This window comes from Oryza brachyantha, chromosome 1 (assembly GCF_000231095.2).
Source record: "Oryza brachyantha chromosome 1, ObraRS2, whole genome shotgun sequence".
In the NCBI taxonomy this organism is placed as follows: domain Eukaryota; kingdom Viridiplantae; phylum Streptophyta; class Magnoliopsida; order Poales; family Poaceae; genus Oryza; species Oryza brachyantha.
In genome coordinates this window covers 6,694,128-6,704,418 of record NC_023163.2, presented here as the reverse complement: position 1 = coordinate 6,704,418, position 10,291 = coordinate 6,694,128, and the positions used below count along the sequence as shown (strand labels likewise).

The 10,291-nt window shown below is 38.5% G+C and overlaps 1 protein-coding gene across 1 annotated transcript; it reads left to right on the top strand.

Annotated features, from left to right (window-relative positions):
- Positions 1-456: 456 nt before the first annotated feature.
- On the top strand, positions 457-6,314 carry LOC102717203 (zinc finger CCCH domain-containing protein 6). The gene is made up of 8 exons (XM_040522999.1): positions 457-823; positions 948-1,138; positions 2,147-2,215; positions 2,455-2,571; positions 2,661-2,939; positions 3,415-3,735; positions 5,295-5,711; positions 5,804-6,314. Exons 1-7 carry the CDS (start codon positions 736-738, stop codon positions 5,661-5,663), a joined length of 1,434 nt encoding a protein of 477 aa, XP_040378933.1. The 5' UTR covers positions 457-735; the 3' UTR covers positions 5,664-5,711; positions 5,804-6,314.
- The last annotated feature ends 3,977 nt before the right edge of the window (positions 6,315-10,291 follow it).

Genomic DNA, 10,291 nt, shown 5'->3' with positions numbered 1-10,291 from the left:
CGGCGGCGCCCAGATCCAGCCACTTTCTTCATTTTTTTTCTTTTCTTTTTTATATGTGTATTTATAATGGAGATTGTAGTGTAAATTGTTGGAAATTTTATGATTTGTATTGTGTATTAATAATTTGATGGGGTTATACTCACCATCTCAAGTGAGAGGTGACCACACCTACAAATTCATCCTAATCCCTCAAACCAAACAAAAAACTTCATCGCCAGATCCATCTTTATCCCTACAACCAAACAAAAAGACTGTATCGCCATATTCACACAACCAAAAAAAACTGATCCTTAACCGTGAATCAAACACACCCTTGACTCCAACCGTTACCGCCCACCCCACATTTATGCAACGAGCAAAATCACCATCAATCCCCCCCCCCCCCATCTCCATTAAAGTAACCTCAGATAGTCAGATTAATTAAATAAAGAAACACACAGAAAACAAGATATAAAAAGAGATTCAAAAAAAAAAAGAAATCGAGAAACAGAAGAAACCAACCCCGTGTGAAAGTGAAACCCGGACAGGTGCTGCAAAAACCAGCGGAAAAAAAGGAGAGGAAAAAAAAAACAGAGGAGAGAGAATGAGAGAGCAGTAGCCACACCACACCGGAGTGGTGGTGGAAGGAAACGCGAGAGAGGAGAGGAGAGAGAGAGAATAAGAGGAAACAAAACCCCCCCGATCTCCTCCTCCTCCGATCGCTCGATCGCCGCCGCGGCCGCCGACGCCGACGCCATGGAGCAGCCGCAGCACGCCGTGGCGGGTGGGGGAGGGGGAGGAGGGGAGGGGGGAGATGGTGCCGGACCCGACACCGGTCTCGAAGGTACGTGCTGCTGTTGTTGTTTTTTTGGCTATAGATCTCGGCGTTAGTACGGGGGGCGTGGATCTCCGGTGCGTTGGCTGGCGGTGGGTGGATGAGCTTGGTGGTGGTTTGGTTTTGGTTGCAGGGGCGATGTGGAGGATGGGGCTGGGGGGCGGTGGAGGTGGAGGTGGAGGAGGAGGAGGGGAGGGGGACGCGGCGGCGAGGCTGCCGGAGCGGCCGGGGGAGGAGGACTGCGTCTACTACCTCCGCACCGGCGCGTGCGGCTTCGGGGACCGCTGCCGCTACAACCACCCGCGCGATCGCGGCGGCACTGAGGTGAGGACGACCCGCTTCCCCGCCTCTCCTCTCCTTCGCGCGCTTTCTTTCCCGATCTGGTTCGGTGCGCCCGCGGTTTGTGTTGGCGCGCGTGCGAATGGGGTGGATTTTCTGTGTGATCGAGGTAGTCCCCGGTGAGGATCGTGCCATAGGGATTAGTGATTTCGCTAATGTAGTTCTTCTGTAGCTCGAAATTGGGCCTGCCACTAGCGAGATCTTCTCCGGCACATCTATGGCACTCATCAGGCAGCAGCATTAGAGTTTGGGTTTGCGGTGGAGGTGGAACTCTGCATTTAGAAGCCCTTGAATATCCCTTTGGAAGCAGAAAGCTTTGCCTGCTTTATTGGCTGCGTTAAGTTTACTTGTTTTTCTTTATTGACTATTCTTGTTACTAATTTTGCTTAAACTGGTTTGTAGTTTTACCGGTTATACTATATGTATCTTGAGATGTTACACTTGTGTGTTCAATCTATCCTTAAAGTAATATCATGTCAGATCCTGATAACATAAAAATATCCCTCATTTTCTCATTCCATTGTCAATTTGTCATTAGTTTGCTTGGTTAAATCAAATGTGCCAAAAGAAAGACATGTTGGATTGTCGATTGTGGGGTTGAAATCTTGTCTGTTTTTACCGTTGGTTAGCAAGTTCTTTTTTGTTGATTAACAAAGTCTTTTTGTAGAATATTTGGTTGGCTGATACTTACCTTTTCAATTCTGAATTTGACTGGTCTAATTTGCAAAAGATACAGTAGTATTCAATACTGCCTACTTCTTAGAAGGTATATGCTTCTGTTGCAGCTGTTATCTTTCTAAAAAAAATTGAAACTGATGTCCATTGAGATTGCCTGTTTAGTTTCCATGTTTCTGTTTTCATCAAGAAATGAAATAGTTGGTCTGTGGGTGTGTGATACCATATTTGCCTATTGTATGTTGTCTATAGGTAGTAATGTCACTTGAATTTGGAACATTGAAATTGAGTAGTTGCTTTTCTTTTTTCAAAATGTAGTTTGGTGGAGGTGCTAAGAATGCAGCGGCATTGGATTATCCAGAAAGGGTGGGTCAACCTATATGCGAGGTACACAAACTAAACAGTTTGTCACTTGAATTAACTTACCTTTCATGCAAAGAAAAAAGACCAGCATCAATTGGGCATGGATTTGGACCATTTATTCTGTGTTTGTTGACTAGCAGGCTGGCAGGCAGGGACAACATAAATTTGAAATAATCACTGGCAGAGATTGTTAAGCACACAACAATTTTAGTATCATGTTCATATGACTTGCAACTTTATTAATTTTTTTCATTGTTCTACAGTATTACATGAAAACTGGGACTTGCAAATTTGGTTCCAATTGCAAATATCACCATCCTAAGCAAGATGGATCTGTACTACCTGTTATGTTAAACAACAGTGGATTCCCTATACGCCTGGTGTGAAATCTCTCCTAAAATGTTGCTTATTCACACGTTTTTTTTTCCCTTTTTTTGAAAAAGAGATTGTTGGTACAAATAAAATGCAGGGTGAGAAGGAGTGTTCCTACTACATGAAGACTGGGCAATGTAAATTTGGATCTACGTGTAAATTTCATCATCCGGAATTTGGCGGTGTTCCGATGACTCCTGGAATATATCCGCCATTACAGTCTCCATCTATACCTTCCCCCCATCCATATGCTTCTATTGCAAATTGGCAAATGGGGAGACCACCTGTGGTTCCTGGATCATATATGCCAGGCTCTTACACCCCAATGATGCTCTCATCTGGAATGGTCCCACTGCAAGGATGGAGCCCTTATCCGGTAATTGATTTGAATTATATGTTTTATTTTGGAAAAATAAACAGCATAGCTATAAATGTAAAATGGATCAACAAATTGGAACATGACAACCAACTTATAATATGAAATGCAAAATGATCAACTCATTGGACATGACTACCAACTATAATGTTAAAGGCAAAATGAATAAGAAAAATAAGGCATAGCAGACAACTTATATGTGATACTCTGGAAACAATTTATAAATATGAAGCAGGGCCATTGTAATCTAAACTGTAAGATGGAGAATAGGCTTATTGTCTTTTAGGCAAGAGCAGGAAGGCATTCACTGATGACAGCCTCAATAACTGGCCATTGCTAACTTATTAAGCAAACAATCAGAAGGGGCAAAATTATTGACACATTCAACGATAGATATCAAAGTCATGTTGGAAAATAAAGAGTCAATGTAATAATGAAAATTTTCTCATCAAAATTTTAACTCTATTTGATGCAGGCTTCGGTAAACCCTGTGGTGTCAGGTGGAGCTCAACAGAATGTTCAAGGTGGACCTGTGTATGGCATGGGGCACCATGGATCTTCCTCTACGATTGCTTATGGTGGTCCTTATGTTCCATATGCTTCCTCAACTGGACAATCGAGCAATAATCAGCAAGAACATGGATTCCCTGAGCGACCAGGGCAGCCTGACTGTCAATATTACATGAGAACAGGGGATTGCAAATTTGGAGCTACATGTAAATACCATCATCCTCGAGACTTGAGTGCACCTAAATCTAATTATATGTTCAACCCCCTTTGTCTTCCACTTCGTCCGGTGAGTACCCTGAAACCTGTAATATGTGCCGTAGAAACTTGCACCACCTTTTACCGTCAATATGTCCCTGAAAGTGGGATGAACCTCCATAGTCCTAAGGTCCATGCTTTCTCATTATTATAGAATAAAAGAAGTTGCTTATATGTATTTTTTTCAAAAAAAAAAAGAACAAAGGTTGTAGGAACTAGTCATATAAGTTAAATGATCACTCAACTACTTGTTGAAGCCTCTTGTCTACAAGAGCCAGTCCATCCTGATGATAATATTCTCTACATGCACTTTCAGTAGGAATTTTGTTGAGGTTTATGGATTTATCCTTGCTCTTTCAGTCTTAAGTACGTGTTTTGGAGATGCACTTGCACACACACGTGTTTCTGTGTTTGTGCGTGTGATCGTGTTCCTGTGCTTCTTACTTATGGTTGCAAAGGAACTAAAAAAAGGTTTGGGGGCATTTCAATCTTTCTCATGGCTAATTATTTAGGCGCTCTGAGCTCATTGAACTGCTATTTTCACGCTCTAACGCAGATGATTACTTCTTAACCACAATATTGGTTATCTGAGAAATATAGCTGTCATATTGTCCCCATATTTGTGCATCCAAAGCTTGGTTGAAACTTGAATAAAATAAGATACTTTGTTCAAACTTACCTCCTGAGTTCTGAAGCTATTTTTGTAATTTTTATTTATTTTGATTGGATAAAGGCATAAAGCATTCATAATATTCCAAAGGGAAAATTTACTCAATGATACTGAACATGTATTATTGGAATAACATTCATTGTGAGGATGACATGTGTTTGGTCACGTCAGTGTCACATTGATTTTATTTAGTTGTGACATCTGTATAGTGCTCCTGAGCAAGTTATAGTATTGCAAATACATGGACTCCTAAATATTACCATAAATCAGAAATCAATCTGATTGAAGTGCTAACTTCAGCAAATATAGGGGACTTTGAATAACATAACATGTATGGTTTAAAATGCTATTGTCTGATTTAACATTCTTGTGTAGTGAAACATGCCCCATATATTGTGAAAATATCCATTACCAATATTATTTCTTTTCATTAAATATTTTGGAGGTTTTGTAACATCATTTTGTTTAGTTGCAATCTCATACTAATTGTTTCTTAGTGTAATATCCTGATTTAGTATGCACTGCACAAAAAGGTTGTTTGTAAAATATGTGTTAGGACAGCACCTACTCTTCATATGTTTTCCTTTACATTTGCTTTGTGAGAAATTTTGTGGTCTCTGAGAAATTACATTTAGGTACCTCCTTCCTGGTACCTAGTGCCTAGAGGTACCAAGTTTTACACTAGAAAATGTGTTATATTTCTATATCTTCTCAAGGATGGTGAAATTACCTTGCTTTGTGCGTTTCGATCGAATATATTGTTGCGATTAATCATGTACAACGTCAGATTTGTTTTCTATGCCCAAAAGAACATGATTGTGCTTAAAGTCCTATGTATGTATGTGTTTGTTTTTCCTTTTTCTGTAGAAAAGACGATACTTGGTTTCTTACAGCGCCTTTTCTGTTATCTCAACCTGCAGGGGGCTCAGCCTTGTGCATACTATGCCCAAAATGGATATTGCAGATATGGAGTTGCGTGCAAGTATGATCACCCAATGGGTACACTGAGCTACAATCCATCTGCTTTGCCCCTCTCTGACATGCCAATTGCCCCATATCCTATTGGCTTCTCTATTGCCACATTGGCTGCATCTTCGTCTTCCCCAGATTTAAGGCCAGAATATATTTCGACCAAAGACCAATCTGTCAACCAAGTAACATCGCCAGTAGCAGCATCCGAGCCTGTTGGATCAATATTGCCGAAAGGGGTTTTCCCGGCAGACACCATGATGCGTGCTCAGACTAACACAACATCTGGTGGTAGCTCAAGTCCTGGTGGTGGTCGCTGATTTTTCTGAGCCGAGAGCTCAGCACAATTTTTCAATCACTTGACACAGGTTGGTTCGAATTCTACTTGATTTTGCCCATGTTATACTATATATATATATGGCGCTGCTAATGCAATCTTTTCTGCCCATTTCCACATCAGTTGTCATAGGCCCCTTCAATGTGAATAAAAAAAGCTGTGGTCTCTGTAGAGAAGGCTCGGCGAGGGTGGTGTTTCTCTGCCATCTCAATAAAAGCATTCATAGGTTACAGGCAAGCTCGATTCACTTGCAATTTTTGCGTTCTGTTCTCTGAAAACGGGAAAAAAGGAAGGTTTTTGAATGTCAGGTTCGATTAGCTCGCATCGGCAGTTCGGCACTGGGAGACTCAGATCCATTCCCTCGGTAAATAATCTCTTCCAAGGAAGTTTATACATGCAGAAGCTACTGGATTTTGCTCGTCCAGCTTCCGAGTTCGTCTTTTTTTTTTCCTTCGGTTCTGTATATTGTTATATTATATATATCTATATCTTCAACGGACTTGAGACTCGAAACTACATAAGTACATATGTGTCTATACCGGGAGCAAGGCACATTGTAATTGGACAAGAGATGCTTATTTAATGAAGTCTTGCTGAAATACTGAAATGGTAGATGAAGTCCATCTCATGCTTCTGTCATTCACATTTTTTTCTTCCTTAATTATGCCCTGTTTAGTTGGCCAAAATTTGTGGTTTTGCAAAAAAATTTGGAACAAATTTTTGGGAACTAAACCCTATTAAATGCCCAACACCCCTAGAAAATGAAGCCAACAATACCCCTATTAAATGTCTAATGTGAACATCATTTAAATCATAAATAGGTGGCACATGAGCAATTTTCCGGTCCTTGAGCAATTTTCCGGTCCTTAAGAAGACATCATGAGGTATTAAAATTTTATAATAAAATTTGGTCACCTCTTGATACCTCGGTATCATGAGATATCAAATTTTTAACTAAATTTTTTTATACCTTTTAGTATCTACTCAAGAATTGTAAAATTGCTCATGGCAATTACATGCAGATTGTACCCATAATTAGAGGGGCAGCCTGTCCGAAATTAAATCCAGCCATGCACAGTAGTATGAACACCCTCCTTTTTTTGCACAGCACGTTATAGTGGTCGAACTACCCAAAAAAACTCAATCCGCCGAAATTTTTTGCTACCAACCAAAGATTTTGGCAATCTAAAAGGGCACTTAGGTCTTGTTTAGTTCCTAATTTTTTTTTAAAAAATATCACATCGAATCTTTGGACACCTAAATAAAGCATTAAATATAGATAAAAAAAACTAATTGCATAGTTACGGAAGAAATCTTAAGACGAATCTTTTGAGTCTAATTAGTCTATAATTAGCCATAAGTGCTACAGTAACCAACATGTGCTAATGATGGATTAATTAGGCTCAAAAGATTCGTCTCGCGGTTTCTAGGCTAGCCGTAAAATTCGTTTTTTCATTCGTGTCCAAAAACCTCTTCCAACATACGGTCAAACATTTGACGTGACATTTCACCCAAAAATTTTCTCAATCTAAACACCACCTTAGTACGAAAGGTTGTTTGTTGCTTTGAGATTCAAATGCCTAAAAGTGGCTTCTGCTATGCTGGAGAGCCAAGTGCAATGACGTCAAGTAGGTAACATGATTGGAGGTATTAAGTTAAGGCCTCATTTAGTTCTCAAAAAGTTTCAATAAAAACATTACATCGGATCTTGGACATTTAAATGAAGCATTAAATATAGATAAACCAAAAAACTAATTGTACAGTTATGGGAGAAATCGCAAGACGAATTTTTTGAGACTAATTAGGCCATTATTAGCTATAAGTGCTACAGTAACAAATATGTGCTAATGATGGTATAATTAGACTCAAAAAATTCGTCTCGCAGTTTTTTGGTGGAATCTGTAATTTATTTTTTCATTTGTATCCGAAAACCTCTTCCGACACATAGTCAAACGTTTGACGTGATATTTGTCGTAAAAATTTTTGCAATCTAAACGCACCCTAAATGCAACAGGAAATTATAGTCTTTTCTGTTGAGGTTAGTCTGGTAGGGCCTCTTTTGTCTTTGTCTGTTTAAGCCGGTCAAACCCTGATGACCTTGTGGTTAATATTGGGCGCTGGCACTATCTGGCAGGTCCCGTACGGTCTTCCTATGCGCTGACGGAAGCGCGTGGTTTGTGGCCCACATGGTATACACTATCAATAGATTGTGTATTTGTCGGTAAACAGGGTTTTCATGAGGGAGCTCATCTAAATTTTATCATTTATATTATTATTTATATGACCATTTAAAATAGATCTTTTATTTATATAATACATCGCTTTAACATAATATTTATATTGTTTCATCAATATATATTTTATTAATATTTTATAATCATCTTCAATTATGTTGATATTGTTTTCTCCTCTTGTGATGGGATGTTCAGATATGGCGGGTGGAGAGAGAACATTTTATATTTGGAACTTCTCTTTTCAATGGGTGATGCTTTGTGATGCTTTATTTTTGGATGATAAGATATATAATTTGCTAGAACCTCTTTTTTCTCACACATCATCTATTTTTAAGATGGATGATAGGATGTATGATTTGCTGGGTTTGCTCTAATGCCATTATCTTTTGGCTTTTGTAATTTAAAATTTTCAACCTTAAATTTAAAATTAAGGTTTTTTAGTTTATTTTTAAGTTTTGGCTTTTTCATTGATATGAACACGTAAATAAAAGTTTTATTTGCTAATTATACAAACATGTTAAAACAAAAGATGACTCCTTATATAGGTCATCTCCCTTTCGTGCAGCTAGAAATGCTTCAGTGTCGCAAGGTTCGTATAGACCTCTCATCTCATCCTCCAGTTTCCCTTTGTAAAAATTTATTATTATTATTTTAACTTTTTCATTTTAAAATTATCAAACTAAATTCTAAAACTTATTTGTAGATATAAACCTTTCGTCCACATTGTGTAGTGCTAAATGCCATTCTCATTGGTATGACCAAATAACATTGTCGCACCGTCAGTCTAGCGTAAAGGTGTTATTTGGCCACTTCATATAGAGTGGTGTGACTAAAATATTAAGATATCAAAATAAGTTTAGGGAGAGTTTAATTTTAAAATTAAAATTAAAATAGTTCAAAAAATTGAAAAAAAAGAGATCGCTTTGCACATCCACTGTTGCCCCTCTCTGGTTATCATGACTTTCGTTGTCATTTGCCTTGCCATCTTCCTCTCATCTCTCCCAGTACCAAGCGCAACATTGCCATCCACCTCACCACCTCCTTCCCTCCTCCTCTTATATGTGTCATAATATTTTCATTGTCCTACCCTCTCCTAAACAATAATATTCTCTTTGCCTATCTATCCTTTCATGTATTCGACAACTCTTAATATCGGATCTGTTGCATCCATCAGCCTACTACATTCTTTTCCTCGTTGCTAAGGCCCCGTTTAGTTTCAAAAACTTTTCTCAAAAACATCACATCGAATCTTTGGACACTTATAAAAGCTAATTTTATAGATATGGGGAAATCGTGAGACGAATCTTTTGAGCCTAATTAGTGTATGATTAGCCATAAATGCTACAATAACCAACATGTGCTAATAACAGATTAATTAGGCAAAAGATTCATCTCGCGGTTTCCAGACGAGCTGTGAAATTTGTTTTTTTATTTGTGTCCGAAAATTCCTCCGACATTCGGTCAAACGTTTGACATGATCTTTTACCAAAAATTTTTGGCAACTAAACAAGGCCTAAGGAGACCACAACAACATTCGGCTTACGGTAAGACTAGCTGGTACGGAAAACATAGCAATATATTAGTATATGATTAATTAATTATTAATTATAAAAAATATAAAATAGACTAATATGATTTTTAAAAATAATTTTCCTATAGAAAATTTTTATAAAAAATACACGAAAATTGAGTTAAAATACGCTGTTTAGCAATTCATCCGTCGTCGAGCCATCACCATCCAAGTCACCCGTTCAAAAACATCTCCCCACCGCCCTGAACATTAATCTATCAGTGCCAGTACCATATACAATTGCAAGAGAAGACACTATAACCAGCCAATGAAGACGATTAGAGAAGAAAAAAAATCTCACATGGATCGATTATGAGTAGATTTAAGCGATGTTTTTATTCCGTCATCCATTGAGTAGCAAAGATGATTATAAATTATTGTGGCTTGCATTATTGTAAACTAACAACCTATACAAGCTCCGATTTTACGTAGGCTAACTTTCCAAGCGTGAAAACAAACATCTTGTTTTCCTAAAGTGAAATAGATAATTTATTGAAAATTGCGTGTCTCAAGAACACCCCCTTTACATACTCCTTGAAACATTTTATAGATGTGCCCGTTCTTTATCTATAAGGAGTGAAACCATTTTATAACCACGGTAGATTGTACTACTTTCGTAGAAACCCCATTCCACACTATATTACCATGCCCCACACACCGCCACCTTGCCGTCTATAAATACCATACTAGACTACCACACCATCCTTCCTCTTCCTATCTCCCCTTTTCTCTTTCTTTTCCCTCTTGTTTTTCATCCCAACCAGTGTCTTGCGAAATGCACGATATTGTTGGGACCGTTGCCATCGA